We start from the raw sequence: 23,002 nt of genomic DNA, 5'->3' as shown, positions 1-23,002 counted from the left end.
AGTATTTCTCAGTTGCGCCTGCAGCACGCGTGCTGCCGTTGCTGCGGAGGCCCCTTGAGTGTTCGGTTCTCGCCTGAAAATCCGGGCGTGTGCTCCTTCCTTGGTCTGCTCTGCTCTTTCATCTGCACTTCGTGTTTTGCTTCAAATTTCACTCACCTTACTCTGTTTCAGAGTTTCAGAGAGGGCTGAGATGGCCCATGGCCTTCATTAATGACTCCAGAATGTGGATCTGAATGTTTTCACTGTGTGTATCATTTTTGTCGTTTCAGGACTGTGAGGGCGAGACTCCTGTTCACAAGGCGGCTCGCTCTGGGAGCCTGGACTGCATTAGTGCCCTGGTGGCTAACGGGGCTCAAGTCGAGTAAGCGTCTTCATTTATTCATGCCAACCAAAGATGTGGTCGGGGTGCTGTGTTTAGAGACAGGTTTAGAGCAAGCACAAGTTCTGAGCTTTGTTTTTAACCTTAGTCATGTAGTTTTGCTTTTTAGATGAGTTGGCGGTAGTAAGCAGGTTGCTGTGTGGGTTAAATTGACCACTAGCAGAAGGGGCCTTGATCACAGCAGCCTTGGAATTCTTGCCATGAGAGAGAGAATGAGTGAGCGTATTAGGGAGATGACAGTTAACCTGTTAAGTTTGGAGCCTGGCATTGTTGACTTTACCACCGCCTAGCTGTGTCACTGTGGGCAAGTCTTCAAAGTTTGCCAAGTTTTAATTTAAAAATGAGTGCCTTGAATTGGATTACGTTATCTTTTCAGGCCTCTCTGGCTCAAAATATCTTGCAGACAATTAGCTCTTCTAAATTTTTATTTCCTCATCTTTTATTAGATGTGAGAACATCTTATATTTTAAAACCTATTACGATTTTTAATGATTTTATAATTCCATGTAAAATGGAACTATATACAATAAAGACTTCAAACTCATTCTGAGTTTTTGATACTGATGTCATAATTTTAGAATATCCTTGTCTTAGCCCAGTTTATATCAACTGGCTTATTTATAGCTTCATAGAACAACATTAGCATTTAAGTGTGTTAATTTTAAAATGTGATTGTGTATGCAAATCATTAGCTAGACATGGCATTATACATTTACTTTAGTATTAAATTTATTTGTATTAACTTTTTCTTAAAGATTTATTATAAAAATTTTTCTTCTGCAGTTCACAGCATTAACAAAATGGATGCGGTTTTCACCCTTAAATGTTGAGTGTAAGCTATAGAGCTATAATAACCAAATAACTGTGATAATATCAGCTTTTTTGTTTTACCTTGAGTGTAATGAGTATTTCATTAAAATTAATTACAAATCACTTTATTCTAATTGGAAATGTGAAAATTTAGACTTTGGGAAAAATAAAACCCACAAAACTAACTTAGTTTAACCCTTTGGTTTCCACTTCATTGTTTTGACTCTGTATCATAATAAATATTGAAAATAGATCCTGGACAGCAGAACCATATACGTTAATGTAAGGCCTGTCTAATATCAAGGGCTATCATTAATCTCTTAGTATCTTAGCTTCTGTTTCAGTAAGTATTATATCGTTAAGACTGGACATTAGTATGAGCTTGGATCATTTAGTTATATAGCCATTTAGTGTTATAACTGTGACCTGTATTAACTGTTACATTGCAGGGAGCCTGTGACTTCATATGTAGTTATAACTTAAGGTAATGTAAAAACAATTGATGATTCACTAATGAATATATTACATAGTTTTAAAAAGCACTGAGATGATTCTCAATGCATTGCTTTAAAGCAAAGTTATAGATGCCATTTTCTTTGCTGTTTTTAGGTTTAAAACTCTGATCTTTAATTTTAATAACAGAAGCTTTGATTATGAAACACAGAGTCATAAGATAATTGATTAAATTCCTTAATTGTCATTTATTAAAATAATGAATAATCAGAAGTTGATCTTCCTGATGACTTAGTTTTCTAAACAATAATTGGTCCTGAGCGTTTTATTACTAAGATGTAAGTTTTATTCACTTCAATGGATAGCTTAATCCTTTGAACCAATAAATACCTTTCTTTCGCGATGTCCTTTTTTTAATAGGTGTCTTTTTTAAATGAGATCATCCTATTTACAGTTCTGTCCTTGTTACAGGACCCTCGAGTGTCCCTTTCCCACCAAGTGCCTGAGCGTGGCCTGAGTGCCAGCTTGCTTTCCCTCCTCATATAAGCCACCCTCGAGACCTGTACATGGTGATTTCCCTGGTCTGAACTTTCACAGACTTCTTAGAACAAATGCTTAGCCTGAGCCGCCTAGCCAAAAGCAGTTTTTAAAATTGTAAGTCTTTGGCCTGGAGGCAGAGCACAGTGGTCATTATTAATCGCTGTCGTATGTGTGGTTATTCAGTTTTAACACAAAGATAAAATGTGAATTTTGCCAGTGAGCCAAATTGTAAATTGCTTTTTAATATCTGTTCTGCACATTTTTATAGTTTAACACTTTTAGTCTGTCTACCAACAAATAATAGTTTAATTCCCCCCAAATCATGATACTTACGTCTTTTGCTTTCTGTTAGGCTGCCCACATGGTAAGGTGCAGTCCTGGCCAGTGCCTTTTTGCTTTAAGAGCATCAAGGGGCACAAAATGGCCTTACTTACAGTTACTAAATTTTTTTTCCCCCAGTTCAGAGTGAACTGGAGTGTTAATATTCCATGCTGTAGATGGGGTAGTGGGAATTTTTCCTTTTTCTGTGACTAGATTAAGAGCTGTCTTGTATCAGTGTTTTCTCACACTTGGTGGTAATTAATGATTTTGTTATTAACTCCTACTTTGCTTTTTGTGTATCTGCTACATAAAGTGGCCAAAATCTGAAGCTGCTGCTTTTTTGGCCGTGGGGTAGATAATGGTGAGGGCCCGCGGGCCAGGCGACCGTGGCTAAGCGGTTTGTTACATAACCTACTTGTCAATGTAGGCCGCGTCCGTAAGGTAACGCATGCCGCGTCCGCGCGCTGCGGCGCACTTTCTAGCGCCACACGTGAGTATGTTGATGGAGTTTCTTTTTCTTCTCTTATTTTACATCTTGAGTTTTGGTGCCAAGTTTTCTTTTTCATGTGAGGTTTTATTTCCGCTTATATGACTGTCGTTGGAATTTGCCACTGTTTACATCCAAAACTAAGAACCAGCAGGATTATGGCAGTTCTGTGGCCAGATGAAATGTGTGTATGCTCTAAATGATCCAAACCTCTACAGATGCTTCTCACGCATTTTTTCCTCAAGTGTGAAGTTTGCGTCAAGTTGAACTGTCACCACCTCTAACTTCGCTTTCGTGACAGTTCAGTTCTCTGCAGTCTCGATTTGAACGCTGCTCGCAACGCATAGAGGGTGTTTGATTGGAAGAAGGGCAGATCGTACCATGGAAAAGTTGGTTCTTCAGCTCTCCAATCGATTCAAGTAACAATATAAAATTAAGTCTTAATGTGATTTCCAAGAAAGACTCTTGAAAATTTGCTGTCTGCTGATGATTAAGACGACCTTTTACTCCCAAGTTGGTAAACTATGGATTTCTACCCTTGAATTAGCTTTACTTTAGTACTTTGACACTGATTGATTTTTAATATTTTTATTGTCTTGAGAGATAACGGAGAATGTTTCCGTGTCAATCTATAAAAGTAGATTTTTTTAACGCCTCAGAGTAGAAAAATGGATTTAGTGAGATTTAGAGATTCAGAATTGCTTGCATCGAAGGCTAGTTTGCCAGTCTATTTTAATATCACTATATACAGGTGCCAGTGTTTAATTGTGACAGAGTCCCACAGCTTTCTATAAAAGAGTGTTTCATAAAAGCCATTGGTTCTGTGGTGCCTGGATAGATCTTCCAATGAGCTACGTATATTTTAACTTAATTATTTTGATCCCAAGAGAAAGTTATGCTCATCAGATAGGGAAAGACACATCCATGGCCTTAAATAGGCAAGTTCAGTGATTCACTCTGAAAAAAATCTTTCTTGCCTGATTTATAAAATGGACACAGGTGATTAAAGTTAACAGAAGTCTTAACATGGGATCTTAATAGAGTTTTCAGTGTTGCAAAAAAAGTATTTTGCTGAACTTCTAAGAATTCATAACTGAAATGGAGTTGGTTTAGTTTGGTCCAGGTTTATGACCCACCTTTATTTGCTGACCCATAGAGCCCCGTCTAGAAGCGAAATTTTCACTGGGGCAAATCATGTGACGAGCATATTTAATGTTAGTGTCGAAAGTTGGTTTGCCACTTTTGCCCGTGGCAAAATGTAATCCGTATTTACTTTATTAGACATTTATTCACATTTGGAGTTTGAAATTTCTTTTCATTTGTTCATCCACTTGCCCTTCAGAGTAATCGTGCAAATATGAAATGTAGGAGAAGTGTCACCCGAGTTAGTAGTTTCTGATCTTGGGATCCTGTGCATTCCATTCTGGCCTTGTCACTGCAGCAGATTGGGTTTCCTTTATTAAACGACTGCAGGCAGGTGGAGGGATCACTTCGAGGCAGCTGCTGAGATCTGCTTGCTGGGAAGGAGCAGCTAGTGGGGGGCCTGGGGCGCCTAGATTTGTTGTCATAGCAGCCTGAATAGTACCCACGCTTTAATATTTGTCTAATCACCGCTTTTCTAAAAGGCGCTTTCAGATGAAAGCAATGGCTTCTAAATTCAGACGTCTTTTCCTTTGCCAGGTTACAGTGGGAGCCTGTTAACTATGCAGACATAGTTGGGGTTCAGTTGCAAATTGAAACTACCCCCAGTAGTGTTGAACTTGAAATGAAAACTTGACACCAAATTTATTCAAGTAGAAACTTTAAAAAATACCTTCTTCCTATTGTTACCTGAAAAATATATTTAAGAACGTTTTCATAATTACTTATTTGAGAGTTTGGATACCAAAGGGTTAAAAATACACATGTTTTTCTTTGATTGAAGACATTTTAGATGTTTGTAATGTTTTGTCTGTACAAATGGGCATTTAGTAATGTTTTATCTTTTTTTTTTTAATGATTCCATGTATTTGCTTATTTCCATCTAGGAATAGTTACTAATGTATTTGAGATACAGCATACCAAATTTTAAAGTAACCAGAATCGTGAGTTAATGGTTTTTAGTCCATACTGTTAAACTTTTGTTGAAATACTGACATAATTAAATTGGCTTCATGCTAAACATTACTAGAAGTGATTGAGAAGGCAGTGTTTCGGAGCGACAGCTCTTGGCCAAGGTGGTCACGTGACAGGGGCTTACGCTCAGTAGCTGCGCTTCTGCACCTCATGTGTGTGTATGTATTTTCAATCAAAATGTTGCCTGCAAATATGTGATCCCTTATTATTTAAGTTTCCTGTTTTATGAACCATTGCCCGTTTTAAATCACATAGAAGATTCTGAATCTGTAAAAACTACACATGTCAATGTTTTACAGCTACGTAATTCGAATTGACTTGATTTTTTCAAGTAATCCTAGAAAGGGGGAGCATTCCATATAGAAACTGCTGAAACTGCCACAGGTGCTTCTCCGAAACCTTACGGTTGTGGCATTGAATGTTCAGTATGGCTTCCTTTCTCCACACGAGGCATACTGTTGAGGTATTTGTTGCGGTGATTGGTTTTAATGCTAATCTAGGAATTCAGATATAGATTCTTTAGATTTGCATGCTTTGCTTACCCTAATTTATGATATCTACCTTTTTATTTGTAAACTAACAATAGTTAAGTTGAGATCAGAATTTTAACAGAAACATTATTTATATAAGACTGTGGTTATCTTTCATTGTCCCATGGCATTAAAAAGAAAGCATTCTGAAGGTGATGTGACGGCTCAGACTCTAACCTACTTCAGATACTTCTCGATCCGTGGTTTTTCAGATTTCTTTTAAAAAAGAAAACTATTAGAACGGCTTCTGATGTTGTGACACTGTAAGTGGAAAATAGACGGGGGATTAGCTGGCCGCAGAGTGGAGCTTTGTTCTAAAGTTCTTTGGGGATATATTGTTTAGGTATAATACGTTGTAGTAAACCATTCAGAATTTTATTACAGAAAATAAAGTATATGAGAATTTATGTTTTAACTTTAGTAGAGTATAAAAAGTTTGATTTATTTTGCCAGTGATTCAGCAGAATAATTCGCAGCAGATACTATTCTCTGTCTTCCCACGCTTTTGTACTCCCGTTTTGAAAGAGCCCTGGGAACTGTTGGGAGAAAACGGGTCGAGTGACTGTGTCGTCTCAGTGGCGGTTACAGGGGCCAGAGTCGCCGACACAGACGGTTGTCCCGGCTTCCGTAACCGACTGCAGCAGGCGGACTTCCGGCCTCCGCAACTGCTTGTGTCCGCCTTTAAAGAGAGTCAGTTCTAAAACCTTAACAGAGTAGACCTAATTTGAACACCCAAGTTGACTGAACTTTTACCATCTCTGCCCATTTTGGGAGACTCTTCAGATGGATACCAGAGGGGGCCAGGGAGGTGAAGTAGAACTGAACAGCACATCCCATGTGTGGCTTTTCGGTTTCAGAAATGGGCAGAGGTAGGCAGATGTTAGATCAGGTTTAGTCTGTTTGCCCAAGTACAGTCAACCAAAGATAATAAATTGGTGTGTATGTTTAATGATATAATCTAAAAATAACGTATACACTTTCATTACTACCCCAGTTTTCATGCAGAGCACAGTTCCTTAGAGTAATTTTGCACAGTATCTACCAGATACTGTGAATTTCCCTTTGGGCTGGTGTTTGCAGACTGCAGTCCAGACTAACTTTTTCTTCAGCAGTCTCATGGGGTTGGTAGGCGTGGTCAGCAGGAAGTGTAGTAAATACCTCAGGATTGAAGGGTTAAGGCCTGACTGTTTAAAAAGTAGTGTAACACAAGGAGAGACCACATTCGAATGTAAATTATCATAGAGCCTGTAAATCCTAAGTCACATTCATGCGCCCAGCTCCCATTGGATTTTTAGCAAAATCACTAGGTTTAAAATCTGCTTACACTTGGAACATTAGGATTTGAAGGCTTAATAAGTTGACGGTACATTGTAACCAGGGTAACTGTTTCAGCTCTTAAAATGTCAAAATTGAAACATGCTCAGGAAAGTGTATATTAAAAAAGGAATTTAAAGACCTGAGCCTGTTTTGTTAAAGTGTCTTGGGAACTATACTACTTAATTATTATTTACTCTAGTCTTTAGCAAAAAGCCAGCATGATTTTCAGCCTCTGTGGAGTACACTTGAAAACCCTCTACTTAGGAAGTATTAAGAGGTTGTTTGAGGATTCAGACCTGTAAAGGCAGTTTCGCCTTCTTCACATTAAGTACATTGCCTGATTCAGTTGTGAGACACTTTGAACTTTCAACTGAAAACACTCAAATGGAATAGGAATGATTGTATTACTTCTGCGTGCTCTCTCAGAGGCTTTTATTTTAACATTCTTCTGAGGTTTACCTTCAGATACTTTTCTTGGTATTTGACATTTTGTGCTTTAACAGATTGGGCAGCCTTTTAAAAAAGTTCGATTTTGTTTGAATGGAATAGTACACAAAATTACCAGAGAGACATTTTTCAGGAACCAATAGGCATCTCTTATTAAGGGTTAGTGGTCTAGTCAGGGAAAGACAGATACCGTATGACATCACTTGTATGTGGGATCTAAAATAGGACACATAAGAACTTACCTACAGAGCAGACACAGATTCACAGAGAGAACAGGCCCGTTGCCTAGGGAAAGAGGGGTGGGGAAGGCAGGGGTTGGGAGTTCCGGGTCAGCAGGTGTGCGCGCTCAGATACAGGATGGATAAACAAGGCCCCACTACAGCGCAGGAGCTGCAGCATCATAGCTCCATCGTGACAGACCGTAGTGGAAGAGAACATGGAAACAGGCACGCAGCCCCGAGTCGCCTTGCTGCACGACAGGAATTAACGTTGGCCATCAGCTGTGCCGCAGCAGAATTTTTAAAAAGTAGGAGACTAGTTACTGATGTCACCTATTGGTTAAATGTTACTCAACTAGTCCCCCCGTTGTTTCTTTTGTATGGCCTATAAACTAAGAATGATTTTTACATTTTTTAAATGGTTGAGTGAAAATCAAAAGAATAACGTTTCATTTCACGATATGTAAAAATATATGAAACTCAGATTCCAGTGCCTGAAGCTAAAGGTTTATTAGAACATAGCCAGCACTTGTAATCCTCGCATATCCTCTAAGGGTGCTTCAGGCGACAACGAGAGAATGGAGTCCAGCCTAGAAAGCTTAAAGTCCCTGCTGTCTAGCCCTTCACAGAAGAAGTGCCTGCCCCCTGAACTGGCGGCCCCATCCATCCCTTCCCACCCACTTCTGTGCCCCGTACGACTGCGCGGCCAGCGGAGCAGGGTTTCAGTGTGAGCAGAGCGGAGGAGCACGCTACATGAGGTGGAGGAGGGAGGCCTGGGGAGGCCTGCTGTCCTGCGCCAGGCCCAGGCGCTCGCAGGTCTCTCTGCTTTAGAGGAACACCAGCGCTGGGAAACTGGGTGCTGCGTCCAGTCCTGAGTAACTGAGAGATCTCATGGTCGAAGTCTTCGTGGTTTCACCAGAAGTGGAGAAGGGATACTGTGTGTCCCCGTTTCTAATAATACTGCGAAGACGGTGCTGACATGATCTTGAATAGTTCTTCACAGCTACCACGTGGCCCAGATTCTGGTGTCTGTCCGTATGTCTTCTGGAATGTCTGGAACTCCCTTTTGGATCACTCTTTGACCCCTCAGAGTTATTTGAGGAGCCAGTTGAAGTTCAGCTTGGCTTATGATTGCTCTTTCTTTCTTGGTCCGCACATGGGGGCACGTAGCGTGAGTTGACTCTGGCGCCTGTTCTTTGGAACTGTGATGGCACTGTGCCACCCCACCTGGAAATTTGCTGGGCTCCAGCCAAGCTGAGTGGCGTGTTCGTGTTGGACCCCCGTGGTGGCGGGATCCCCGGCCTGTGTTCTCTCGGGGGCGCCGCCTCAGACACAGTCAGTCTCTGCGGTCTCTGGATGCCAGCCTTACTTGTTAGGTCTCCTCGTGTTTCCGTGGAAGCGCAGTAAGCGCAGTCTCGGGCTGCTTCAGAGCGAAGGGACAGCTTTGCTTTCAGTGACTGTAAAAAGTCAGCATGCTCCCTGAGCATCTCCGCTTTCTTCGGTGGACTGGCATTTATGGTGTGAATGCCTTTTTAAAAGTCTGTGTTCTGCTCTTTATTTTATCATCCACTAGAGGAGTAATTTTTACTGACAGCTTTATGTGTCCTCATTTTAACCAACAGTTTCTCATATCTGTATCTGATTTCGGAGAGAAAGTTCATATTTCTATCTATAGAATCATTTTATAAACTCTGCTTATCCTAGGTCTTCATCTTTTCAAATTTTGTTGATTTAATTTTTTGTTTTTTTTTAATTGTGGCAACTTAACTCTGTTCACATTCTTCATAGAGTAAACCTTTTTGGACCATTCACTCATGGTATCTTCTGAAAAGGAAATACACCCTTTAAAAAAATTACCCAGTCTTAAAGTTACTTGAAAGTTAAATTTCTATAGCATGCTGATACTAAAAATCAAGTATATGATTATTTTATATGCACACAACTCATGTAATTAACTTTGCCAAAACTGGTATTTCCTTTCTTTAATTTATATGTCAAAATTAAAACACTGTGAAATTTCAGAAGAATGTTGATCAGAAACCGTAGCCATGAGGCAAATGTCAGCTTTAGCTCCCAGTCCTACACACAGTGCCTTTAATTTTTGAGAAAATATCGTTGGTTTGAGGGATTCTCAAGTCTTGTCTCATTTATATCTGACCAAATTGAGTGTGGGCTTTTCCCTTTCTTCAAACTGTATAAATCATTTCTTTTTCTCGTGCTTTTAAACAGGGAAACGTATCTAGTAACTGTCCAAAGGTGTGCGGATGTTCCATTTCTGAGTTTGGACTGTCTTGAGTATTGTGGCTGGAGCTAGGAGTACAGGGCTATGGTTGCCTTTCAAGTGGACTATCTTCACTTGTCCCTGATTCTGTAGCTTTCTCTCTGAAATGGTTTTCCCCCGTTAACGTGGCAATCGAGGAGACAAATGTCCAGGGCTGTGCACTGCTCTTCTGGGACGAGGCGAGGCCCGTCTGCTCAGAGCTGAGCTGTCTGCCGTGAGGGCTGGGTGCTGCCTGGGTTCCTCGGCGCTTCTCCAGTGACAAGGCATCAGCCTGCAGCTGACAGCCTGGTTTGCTGTGTTACGGATTCATTTCACAGAGCAGTGTATTTTCTTGTCTTCCAGGGGAATTTTATCGTGGAGTTGCTTTTGTTCCCTCAATTTTTATTGTTTCCTAACGAAGAGTTACAATTTCAATGGGTTCTTTCCTATCCATCTTACTCAGAGCCTTCATTTACGCTCTGCCACCCCTCCTGACTAGTCTGAATCTTAGCTGGTGCAGAGACATCGGTCCTGTACTTGTCAGTGGGATTAACCACAGAGTGATGTTGATTCTTCTTGATGGTAGGACTTGGCCTCAGGGATGAGCTCCTAGGACAGTATTAGAAGAAGACATCCACTCATATGCTTTCAAATGCCAGAATCTAAACTCCTGCAAGTTTTCCTATGGCCAAAATCTCAAAAATCTCAGCTTTTCAGATCTCCAGGCCGACGGTAAGTCCGCTTCAGGGCGTCCATCTAGACTTCCGCTTACAGTGTCACGTGTCAGTACGAAGTCTGGCTTGTCGTTAAGCCACTCACCTTCGCCTTAGGAAGTCAGTCGTGAATGCCATGGACAATTCAGTAAATGTTTGTTTGTTATGATTTTACTGGAGCTAAAGGAATGGATGATGAAGTACAGATGGTACCGAATTCAGTTTCAGGCTAAGTCTGAAGTTAGTATAAATTTTCATTCTTCAGACTAACATAAAAAATGATTTTGAGACGTTAAATAGGAAGATGCCTTTTATTTTTTTAAGTTTAGTATGTTGATTTTTAAATTACTATCTCCCAGCTTGTTTAGTAATCAGATGTGCGTAAGAGGGAAGTCAGTGACAGAGACAGGAAGAGCAGCTCCTTAAACGAAGGCTTGCTGTAGATCTGTATGCTCTTCCGTGCTGCCCGCAGATAGTTAGTCAGCGCAGCGGGAGCAGAGACCGGACGGGCATGCGGACGGGGCGTAATTCAGTGTTTTTGTGTCGCACAGCCTGAGAAATGCCAGTGGCCTGACGGCAGCAGACATTGCTCAAACCCAGGGTTTCCGAGAGTGCACCCAGTTTCTCTTGAACCTCCAGAATTGTCATCTGACTCGTTTCCATCACAATGGCACCTTAAACGGAGGCCATCCGAGTATATTTCCTAATCACATTAGTGTGGGAACAAACCGCAAGAGATGCTTGGAGGATTCGGAACCCCTTGGAGTGAAGAGAGCGAGAACCGCAGGTGAGACCGCTTGTGGGTGGGGCAGGCAGGCCTATCCCCTCCTCTAACGTGTTCTCTTTTTTACGGCTAAGCGCGCCTTGGAGATGACTCCCTCACTGAGGGTGCTGTGCCCAGAGGACTCTGGTACAGTGATGGAGCAGGTTTTCCTGTGTTGCTTCTTGGAAGATTGGCCATTTAACGAGAGGGGAGGATGTGAGAGGGCAGTTACGGCCCAAGTGTAAACGTGTGTATGTAACTTTCTGCACACCCAGGTTTACCTGCCATGAATTAGAGTCTTCCCGTTTGTTGTACCTGCTTGAAATATAACTATTAAAAAAATCTGCCCCTGTGCCTCATTTTTTTTTCCTGTGAATTTTCCTGGGCTTACAACAATTGTTGGTCTGATGTGAACTGCAGTTTCGCATCGGGGAAGGTAGGTGTTTGCACTGCCCTGCTACGCGGCCTCAGCCGGCCTCCACACCCCAGCGTGGGGTGTGTGTCATAGCGGGGCCCAGCGCACCGCCTGCGCACTGAGGGGCTATGTCTCCAAGGTAAGTTGTTCTGGTTCTCAGTGTCCTTCCAGCTTGTTATCTCTAGATGGTTTCAGGACGTGCAAGTAAACAGAGTCAGCTAGTCACTCTTTGAGGTGTCCCTTTCATTTAGGGGGAAGAATTAATATATATAATCAGAAGACGTTAGTAGCTTCGCAGGAATGTTTAGCACACTTACATGGAAAGGGAAGTTTAGAGGTGACAGAGTAATCACACTGAAATTACGTGCTCAGACGAGATTTGCCAAGGATAAACAGAGCCATGCCCTTTGGCTTAACAGAAACCATTCCAGTGTAGTCTGAGAAGACCTGAGCGGCCCGTGCCTTTAAACGTGATGTGCCAGCCTGACCCTCCCAGTGCCGTGCCTCTTCAGTGTAACTGGCACATACCCAGACAAAAGCATTTCTCCCAGAGTCAATAAAAAGTGAACTATCTCCTTCACAACATTTAAGATGTTGGTCGCTGTGAAAAGTTGGATTATGCAACTTTTCTCTAGAATGTATGAATTTAATAGTTTCTAAAACTCATAACTTGTACAAATTGTGGGCCTAATTTTTAGAAAGATGTTGTAAAAGTCATACCTGGAACATGAAGATATGTCTAAACTTCAAAAACGATTCCCTGGTTTGGTTACTGCCTGGTGAGCCTTTTGGAATGCTGCCGTTAGTTCACTGTGTCCTGGTACAGGGGTCACTGTGTCCCTGTCATGTGAGGATAAGGATAAACCTTAAATTCTGTTCAGCGTTTTTAAAGAGATGTCACTTAACATTCACTGAAGATTCAAACGTACCTAAAGACTCTGAAACTAGTCTCTTCAGGGTTCAAGTTCAGTTGAGTTGGCCAGTGTCTCATTATTGATGTGTCTGGAAGAGCCTTTCCAAGGGTTCCTGGAAACTTAAGAATTTGCATCCTCGGCCCTGTTGCTGTGCAAATTGGGTTTGAAGAACTATGCAGGTGTTTGGGGACTTTATTTTCCTCTTCCAGACAAGGATTCATCTTGGTCAGCTGAGTTAGAGATTCATGTTCTGTACATTCAGCTCAAGGTACAACTTTCCCTAAGTGCCCCATTCCTAGCAGTCAGCTCAAGGAAGCCAGTTAAGAAAATGAGGTTGGAACCTGGCGTTTGAGTTCACAGGTGATTACACACACCTAAGGCTGGGCGTCAAATCCTTTTTTTTACCTTTTTAAAAACATGCCTGAAGTATCTTGGCTACATAAATACATAGCTTGGACCTTATCAATAAGTTTAATCTGTTCTGTATTCCTAGAATTTAATAAATTACACGTACTGATGTTTTTAGTGTGGAATATACCCAAAAGTTATTAATTCCAGAGATTTTTCTGGCTAAGCCAACTCTTAAAAGACGGATGGTGTCCTGTAAAACTGACTCTAAAGTTTGGTGTCACGATTGTGAAAGTTACCTGCTGTAGTCCGTAGAGAGCAGGATCTCTCTCTCAATAAATGGTTTTTTAAAATTTTAAAGTAATTGGAGTGGTTTTTTCCTTTGAAAACCATATGATGTAAAAAAAATGTAAGGCACTGATCATTTATTTGTATGGCCCAAATACAAACTGTCCTTTGAAGCAAGTTGTCCAGCAGACATGCTGCTGCTGCTGCTACTGCTAAGTCGCTTCAGTCGTGTCCGACTCTGCGACCCCATAGACGGCAGCCCATCAGGCTCCTCCGTCCACGGGATTTTCCAGGCAAGAGCACTGGAGGGGGGTGCCATCGCCTTCGCCGCCGGCAGACACGGGTACTTTAAAATGCCTTCTATGCGGTTGTTCACAGCAGAGTCAGCATGCACCCTGGTCAGGAGGGTGAGTTGAAATCCAAGATTGATACTGATGAAAAGTATTTCAGGGTAATATTTTCCCCAGTGTAGGAGATTTGGTTCATTTAGGACAATGCAAGGAAATATCAGTTCATAATAACTAGGTTTGGGTTGTTTTTTTTCCCTTCCACATTGACCAACCATTTGCTCCGGATAGAATGACAGGTGGGTCTCAGGACTTCAGCTGCAGCTGTTGAATAAAATCTGTGTTAGGTCTGTTAGCATTCTAGCTTATAGAAGTAACAGTACAATTGTTCACAAGTGTATTCCTTGGAAACTTGTCCTGATTATCAGTGATCCAGGATAGAGGAAAATGCCACTCCCACCCGTGAGAGAAGCTTCATCTTGTTTTTAATCTTTAGTATTTTGAGGTGTAGCTCCAGAGCCTTGACTGGGGAGAGGCGGTGTCAGTGATTGACTGACCCAGGAACCTAGTTTTATCTGGGTGAACAGTTGCCATCCCCAGGAGGCTGTGGTGGTACCAGATCAACCTCAGATGTTAAGTTGACTTCATGGTTTTTGTTCTAATCAAATAAGTATATCACTGAGCTTAGCATCTCATGTATAACATGTTAGGTATTTAAAAACACCTTTTAGGAAAAATACAGTTTGACTTTGCTTAAAATCAGTCATAGGGAGTTGCTCAGCCCACATTCCTCAGGATGAGATAACAGAATCTCCACGTTCTGTTCTTGTTCACGGATGGCCAGGCTTAAAAAGACGAGGAGAGAGGAGGGTGGGTGTGACTTGAGCTGGTGGTCATGCTCTGTCACTGGTGGGCTGGCCCTCCAGGCTCCTCTGTCGAGATTTCCCAGGCAGGAATACTGGAGTGGGTTGCCGTTTCCTTCCCCAGAAATCGTATTTGTGATGCAGTTCGTTCCGTCTAGTTTAGGTCCGTACATCTGACACACAGAAGACCAACCTTGCTGCATGCTCAGCGTTCCCTCCAACTTGCGGTAAACGGCTGTGTTTGCTTTTAAAAATGGGACCAAACGTTTGTGATTGTGTTCCAGTTAACAAAAGCTGGTTTTAATCTCCAAAGGCATAGCATTATATATATATGTATGTGAATCATCTGACTGAGTTACGTCTAAGAGCCGAGTCATTTTCGGGTGGCTGTTGAGCTCGGCAGAGCGCGCAGGCCCGTCTGCCCTCCGCGCCTGTGGTGGCTGCGGCGCGCGTTGGCTGCCCGGGAGCAGGTCCTTCCCGGCACACTTTGACAGCTCCTCTGTGTCACGTGCACCTTCCCCGCCACCTGCTCCTAACAGAACCCCAGACCCCTCGTTAGTGTTTCCGCAGCTGTCACTCTGTAGTTGGCGCCTCCGTTCACCTGCCCTCCTAAACTCCCCCCGCCCCCGTCTGCTGCAGCTGGGGCTGTGGTGGGAGTCCCAGGCAGGCCATGTAGAAAGAGCCACCTTCCTACCGGCCCTTTGTACTGTCCAGGTTTTGACAGGACTTTTCCTTCAGAGGGTGATGTGAGTAAAATGTGCTGTGAGGAGAAGAGGGCAGTTCTAGTTAGAAATGGAGGGAAGCCATTCCTTTCTTGGGGAATGGGGTTCCACCAGCGGGAAGGCCAGAGGGTTGGCAGTGGGGTCAGCTTTGAGGTCTTCCCTGGAAGAGGCACAGAGGGCGGTAGGTCACTACCCTGACCCCAGGCTCCACTGGGCTCCATGCGTGGAAGTGCCCAGCCGTGCTTGCACGGCTGGCAGTGTGTAGAGGACGCCCCATGAGCTAACTGGAGCACTTAACATCTTTGAGTACAGGACTCTGTAGATTGGGTTTTGCGTATTGAGAGATTGCTCTGCCAAGCCTGAGAGGTGTTCTTCATAAGCCCTAGTTACCTCTGAGTGTGCCTGGCGATCAGAATCTTGTGTACCCGTTCTGCACCAGGACCAGGGACCGGCACGTCTTCCTGAGCTGACCCAGCCCGCACGAAGGGAAGCTTCCTTGGTGGCAAGTTTCTGTAGTGCCGCAGATCCCCGTCTTTGAAAGCTAAGGGAGGTTTTCCTGGTGTTTTCCTCTGCCCTTCGGCAGGAGTAGTTTCGTAGTTTTAGGTTCAGCTGGCACCTGGCTTTAGTTTTACTCAGCTCTCTGGTTTATATAAAAACTCAGGGGCAGGTTTCCATGCCGCCCCGGGGCGCCTTCCTGAATGGAGGATCTTTCATAGCCCCAGCATCAAGAACAGGAGGCTGCTTGGGCAGTGGTCACACCTGGTCCTGACTGCTTCTGGGAGAAGAAAACGGCTTATTCTGAGGCAGTCCTAGGCGACGTTCTGTCATAAGAATGCTTTGTCTGGCATGTATCAGAGTCATGTCAACAGATAACTGCTTTGGAAGTCAAAAGGTAAGGACACTTAACAAGTGTTTGGTCATTTTTCCTTTTAACTGGAGTAGGAAGATAGGGAAATAACTTCTTTTCTAAAACAAATAGAATCAAACATTTTGGAAGAAAGTCTTTTTTCTGAAATGTCTGCAAGCCGCCTTTCTCAGACGCAGCGTGGGGCGTTGGAGTTGTTGCATTGGTGATGGAGATAGCGATGTGTGGGGGAAGGCAGTCAAGCCCAGAGCCGTGCTCTGGTTTTAATGCAGTTTTAAACGGTAAGTGGTGACACCTCTGCTCCTGTGGAGCTGTCTGAGCCCTTCCTAATTCCAGGTGCTGGGAAGAAAGACACAGAAATATCGGTATAAGATACATTAAGGGTTCTAGGCAGCTAGGTTGGCAGGCAAGTGGTTGCAAATCCTGGCAGATAGGTCGTGCGGAAAACGCCTCACAAAGAATGTCTGGAGAAAGTAGTTCTAGTCTGTCCACGTTCGCGTTCAGTAGAGTTTGTTAACATCTGAAAGCCTTTAGTCTGTCTCATTTGTACGTTTATCCTGCTCTGCTGGTGAGAAACCGCATTAACAAGAGATGCACCCAAAAGGAGGGCCTTGGGAGGAGCCCTTGTGAGGCGTCACATGGCTCTCTAGCTAAGGGACCAGCTGCGGCTTTAGAGTGGCCCTGGGCCCAGCTCCTGTCTAGGGCATTCTCTGAGTGTCCTCCGGCTCCGTTTGCCACCAGCTCTTCGGGCCCCCTAGTGGCAGGTCTGCCCTCTCGTCCTGCTTCGTTTGGTTGCCAGTCTTGATTACCTGTTCCTAATGGTTCTGCTTGCTTTCTGTGGCTGTGCCCTTCCTAGCTGGAGTGTGGGCTTCATCCAGTGGTGGGACGCTCCAGGCGCTGGGCTTGGGGAGTGAACAGACAGTTGACCTGCTTCTGTGAAGCTGTTCTGTTGTGCCTTTTGGGGAAGAGGGGGTCCTCATGTCGTACCTGTCCGCTTTTCTTTTTAAAAGCTGCTTTCAGAGATCTAAGTTGCAGCTGCAACCTAGGTGTCCGTTTCCCCGAGGAGCACTGGCCCTGAATTCCAGAACAAAGCCAGGCAGCAGGAGGATGGCCTCGTCAGGCTGTCTGTGCTGTGTCCCCAGTGAAGTCTGACGTTTCAGGCCGTCTGTGGCTTTGCCCAATAGCCCGCACTGCTTCTCCGTCAGCTGCCTGATCTGGCTTATCAGACGCGGGTCACTGCGGAGACAGAGTCAGAGGTTGGGAGGGTTTTGTCTCCTAGTACCTGCACTTCCCTCCCCCAACCCCCTTTCTCTTTTTTAAGAAAAGATGGCCTGTCTACCACTGATTTCTTGAAAGTTCCTTGTTTGGTAGTGAAGCTGGAACCTAGCCTATCACTGACCTCAGTGGGGCCTTGGAGGATTAAGAAAAGCTTTGAGAGCCACTGAAGTCCTCCGTCTGTCGCCTCTGGTTTCAAAGCACTTCTGCTTCTAGGGTGTCTGTGGCCTCGTGTCCGTGCAGATTCCTGTTTTTTCTTAACAGCACACGTCGCACCATTCTGCTCGTCTCTTCTGCAGACTAATCGTCAAATTTGTGTTTCTCTTATTAAGACTTTTTCATCTAAAACTTTTAACAGTTTGGGGATACTCTGAAACTGATATGTTCATTCCGACATTGAAAACAATTCATGTGCCTCTAGAAGTGGTTGAAGCTGCATAGTTCAAGTCTTTCTGTTTTTAAACGTTTATTTGAAAGAAATAGCACTGAAAGTTGTTGCTTACTTGCTGTATATCTCCTGTGACCCAGAAACCATCCTAGTTCATCTTGGTGAAGAAGCAGAGCTGTACGCAGAAGTGCGTTTTTAGGGACGGTAGTTAATCACGGCGTCCATGATGGAAAAGGAGCCCCACTCAGGCAGCGGTGGGGAGCTAGGTGGCAGATGAGCTCTTGGTGATCCAGCCATTCAGGGAGCTGTTACTCAGCTTTAAGGGTCCTTTTCAATTTAGTTGTTGGGATGTGTTTGTTTTGTGGTAAATGAATATGGGCAAGACGTGTAATGTCTTTCAGATCTGATGACGTAAAAATGCCTGCTTTTTAAGACTGGATAGCTATGCACAGCGTGGCACTGGCTGCTCCTGAGAAGTAGGCGCCCCAGGGTTAGCAGGAGGTGTTTGCACAGTGTGTAAGCCCCGCAGGAAGGGGTACCAAGTGTGCGCACACGCTGTTCTCCACGATGCAAGTGTGGGCATGCCCTAAGGCGCGTGCGTAGCTTCAGCCCCTGTCGTCCTGGAGCCCAGAAGCTTACTGGGTGTTCCCAGTTACGTCACACCTTGGGGCACAGGGCCAGAGCTGCTCTCAGCCCATATCTGACGAGCTTATCTTGATCTTGGGATTTACTTTATTTCCTATTAATGAAATCACTGATTTCTTAATTTGAGGATCATTGTAATGGTTTTTATGTTACTCAAGAATGGTCATTTATTTTTGAAAAACAACTGAAGGAACATTTAGGGGTGTAACAGAGCATCCTGAATCTTTAAAAGTATTTAGAAATAAATGTCTTCAAGTTACATAACTGCTTTATGTTGCCCAAATACCAGCCTTAAATGAGAATTTACACCAGCAAGTAAATCTCCAGTAGGTGTCTGAATTGCCATGACTTCATCAAAGCCGTGCGTTTCAGGAATTATTCTCTGTTGTGGGAAAGTAAGTTTCTTGGTAGTGTGCCAAGGTCATTGGCACACTTAATAATCCATAGATTATTAAGCCATTTGACAGTTTGGGAGCATCCAGTGCTCTGATGACAAGGAGTGGGGCGCATCTGTCTTAGGTGCAAGGAGCCTGAACATGTCTGTTTTCTGTGCAGCCCACAGTCTGGATGAGTCCATGCCGCTCGTGAGTGGTGAGGCGGAAGACGACCCCGACAAGATGCACGTGGACAGAGAGCTCGTCACAGGTGGGGGCGGACAGGTTCCCGTTAGCCGCAGCCGCGGTCCAACGGTCGAAGACACCAAACTGCCGGAGGGCGGTGCCGTTGGACCGAAAGAAATAGAAATCTATACTGTTTCGGCAATGCAGACCCCCTGTCGTTGCAAGAACCAGTATGCGTGTTATTTCTAACATGAGTTGGCTCAGACAGTTTTTGCACTTTGTCCAGCGTTTTAAAGGATGTCTGCTGTGATTTGGACAAGTTTGTAGATACAAGAATTAAGTGTTTTGGTGCATTTTATGGATATGAAAAATATAAGTGCAATCTTTCTATTTTGATTTGAGGCTTTTGCTTAATGTGCCTTGTTTGACTTTAATGAGGTTTAACATTTTTCATTTTCTGATATAGGACTTCGGGGTGAATTTATCAAACAAATAGCTGTTGCTAGTAGTTTCAAAGGGATAAACATCGGAAGGAGTGGCTGGCTGTAACCACTGAGAACTAGTGGATGTCATGGTTTTGACTTGTAAACAGTCAGGCCAGTGTGGGATATTCCACTCAGCCCTCCTGGTTTCTTTGGTTTGTGTGGCATTCACTCTGAATCTACTAAAATGCTGAGGATTGTGTCAGCACAAAACACATTTTTCACTAAAATTTTTAGTATGTTACAAGAGTTGATGGTCACTTTTGGTTTTTAAAAGGTAAGGGCTCTGTTCCTGTTAGTATTTAGAGCAAACATATAGCCATTTAGTTAATGCTTTTCCTATCATTCTTTTATTTAGGTGAGCATGAAAACATTTCAGCCATTCTCTTAATGTTGTAATGTATTTGGAAATAGACACTGTTTCTTTTTTTAAGTTTTATTATTATGTCTGTGTGCTAAATTCTTGTTTCTCAGGGGTACATGAAAAAATCATCTTTGTTCATGTAATGAAAACGTGTGCATCTTTCTAGAAGCTACCGAATTGTTAATGGGTAGAGTCACCATTTTGCCGGGTAATTAAGTGAAGTGGGCAGATTTTCCAAGGGAAGTTCTGATTGGAAAATACATTTTAAAATCTTGGTAAAGATAAACAACAAAACTCAAAGCCAACTTAAAAAAAAACGGCATCGCTACATGCTTCTAAAAAGGTAGAAGTCATCACCCTTCGATCTTCAGACATTTTACTTCCCTGGGTTTTCAAGTTAAATTTAATGCCACACTTGAACCTGACATTGAGCAGCCCATTATTTAAACTCAGCTCATCCCATGTAACAGGTCTCAAGTAAGCATTCCCCATATTTTTCATCATTTCATTTATAACACTCTTTCAGCAAACAAAATGTATTAAATCGCTAGAGATGACCTGCAGTGGGTGGACAAGGTGGAGGGGGGAGGGGGAGTCCTGGAAGGCAGCCTGGAGCGGAGTTTGCAGGGCTCCGGGCCGACGGCAGCGGAGAGCACCAGCAGGCGGGTCTGGCCAGGCGCCGTTAGTCTCAGCCCGTCTCTGGGATGCTTGCCGTTTTCTCGCTCAGTTTTACTAGATGTTCCGTGATGCCGTGAGGTTCTGCTAACCTTGGTTTTGAGGTTGCGTAATGGAACTCTAACTGGGCACCAGAGAAAAACAGCGCACACGCAGTGAACGTTAAACGGAAAAATATCAGTCTAATCAACCCGGATTTCCGAGGCCCAGTTTCCTGAAAATACGGTTGCCATCCCTGTTAGTAGTACCATGGTTGTCTTAATGACTATCAAGGTCACCATCGTGCCCATGAGTTTTATTACCCAGGGAAAGCTGCTGGTTTTTGAAAAAAATAAATATTTCTCTGGGAATAGCTTGTGTGATTTTTACTTTTACCTCATGTTTAGTTCTTGAAACACTTGTTCTCCAGCCTTGAGTTTAACTAAACAGAAAAGCTGTCATTTAATTTGAAAAGAAATAATCCACAATCCTCTGAAGAATTTATAGGAATTCTTAAACTATCACTTAAACTGCCAGAAAATTGAAAATTAGTGGCATGTTTAGATGTTTTTGTTCATTGAATGAGCTATGATTTTCCGTCATCAGGAAAACTTGCAGGACACACAGAAACCTCTATCCGAGTACAAACCCGGGCGGGGGTCATGGTGTGGGGGCTGTGATAGGGCCAGGGACACACGGCAATCTGTCCTCACTCTGAAGGTGACAGAGTCAAGCTTTAATGTCATGCCTTGCTTCAGCAGTGCAGGACATTGGGGTAAAATTTAACATCATTAAGCAAGTCACAACCTTAGACTGTTTCTGTACTGTTGTGTGAATTCCTGTGAATGTGAATTAATCCTCAGGTTTCGTTATACAGAAAAATACCTTGTCATTGCCTGTTCCCGTGTGGCCAAATGTTTTGTGACTGACTTTTTTTTCCCATAAGACATCCCCTCTTAACGGATGTCTGTATATGCAGATTATGGGTTTTGACAGTGGATCCTTGGACACCACAGTCACTAATTGCTGAACCCAGAGGACACTTCAGGACGTGCTCGTGGCTCAGGACTGCGCGCGTGGGATCTTGGGGTTCGTGGTCTTCTGCGGCCTGCCTGTGCTGCTCTGTGGCATCTTGCAGAAATGCTGTGTGATCCAGGCGTTGCTAAGGAACCACAGCCCCGCTCCCACCCCTGTGTGGGCTCCTCCGCCTTGGAGGAGGCACGGTGAGGAGCCTCCGGTGACGCTGTCAATGTCATCCTGGGAGCTTCCTTAATTCACACGCTTCATCAATTGCTTTTCTTAAAAAAAAAAAAAAGCTTGAAGTTTTCTGTTTTTTAACACCTTGCTGGGAACACTTGAACGTTCCTTTCTGACGGACTTTTTCGAGGGTCATGATTTTTAAAACTGCTCTCCAAACCTAGTCTTAAACTGAGAGCAGTCCAATGTTATTGGTGTTTTGCGCGTGGCATATTTGTCAGCTGAAGCTTTTTTCATTTGGTTCCCCTACACTAGTGAAATTCCTTACGTGTTTTCTATCTTACCGGGCAAATGCAACTGGTAATGTTTTATTTTTAAATCACTTATGCACAGTTTTTTGCCTTGCAAAAGAAACTGGTTTGTGTAAAGAAAAGAAGCTAAATAAATCCTGTGAAGTGGTAGCAGCAAGGAAGCGTTTTATAGTCTCTCCTCCCTTCTGGTTCTGAATTTTGGTGACAGGTGTATTTCTTAACGCAGATACGAAAAACAGTAGCTCCGTATCGAACACACTGACAAACGGCTGTGTCGCCAGTGGACACTCGGACGTCCGCTCCACGGCGCGGCCCGGTGGGATGGAGAGCAGCAGTGGCCCGTCCGCAGGCCTCAACGGAGTCGGCGCTGGCCGAGCCCCAGGGCCGCCTTTCCCGGGCGGCCCGGGCTCCGCCGGCGCTAACGGGACTGAGGAGCCGGAAAGCAGCCCTCCCGCCAGCCCGGAGACGTGCGGCTCTCTGCACCTCGACGGGAGCCCGAGCAGCTGTGTGGCCCCCAGGCCGTCCTGGGCGGAGGAGAGCCTGCGCTACGGACACTACCACGGCTTCGGGGACACGGCCGAGAGCGTCCCCGAGCTCAGCAGCGCGCCGGGGCACGCCGGCCGCGTGCCGGCGGAGCAGGGCCACCACGGCGCCGCGCACCTGCCGCACGGCCCCTAGGCGCGCGGCCTCCGCCGCCGGGGTGCGGTTAGGCGCGCGGCCTCCGCCGCCGGGGTGCGGTTAGGCGCGCGGCCTCCGCCGCCGGGGTGCGGTTAGGCGCGCGGCGGCGCGTGCCCTCGCCTGCGAGAGCGCGCTGCGCGCGGCCGGCCGCCCCGGGCCCCGGCGCGCGCGCGGGCAGGGCGCGCTCGGCGCACGGCTGCCTCCGCGGCTCGGGGGGCCTCTCGGGACGCGCCTTCGGAGCTTAGGTTTTCTGCTGCCAGTCTCGACATTCTCTTCTGAATGCTGTCCCCTTAAATTGCCATTTCCCCTTCTGTCGAATTGAATTTTATCTGATGAAGGATCGGAGACAGCTGAGTGAGGTGCCGGGTACACCCGCCCCTTGGCACGTGGGCA

The 23,002-nt window shown here is 44.5% G+C and overlaps 1 protein-coding gene across 1 annotated transcript in view; it reads left to right on the top strand.

Moving 5' to 3' along the window:
• ANKRD10 (ankyrin repeat domain 10) overlaps nucleotides 1-22,609 on the top strand; it is a 30,303-nt gene extending 7,694 nt beyond the window's left edge. Inside the window, exons 3-6 of the mRNA XM_052650046.1 lie at nucleotides 270-361; nucleotides 11,142-11,377; nucleotides 18,919-19,008; nucleotides 22,158-22,609. Coding sequence (XP_052506006.1) covers nucleotides 270-361; nucleotides 11,142-11,377; nucleotides 18,919-19,008; nucleotides 22,158-22,609 — 870 coding nt within the window. The remainder of the gene's footprint in view (nucleotides 1-269; nucleotides 362-11,141; nucleotides 11,378-18,918; nucleotides 19,009-22,157) is intronic.
• The last annotated feature ends 393 nt before the right edge of the window (nucleotides 22,610-23,002 follow it).

Source organism: Budorcas taxicolor, chromosome 12 (genome assembly GCF_023091745.1).
Source record: "Budorcas taxicolor isolate Tak-1 chromosome 12, Takin1.1, whole genome shotgun sequence".
In the NCBI taxonomy this organism is placed as follows: Eukaryota; Metazoa; Chordata; class Mammalia; order Artiodactyla; family Bovidae; genus Budorcas; species Budorcas taxicolor.
This window is presented reverse-complemented; position numbering and strand designations above follow the sequence as displayed.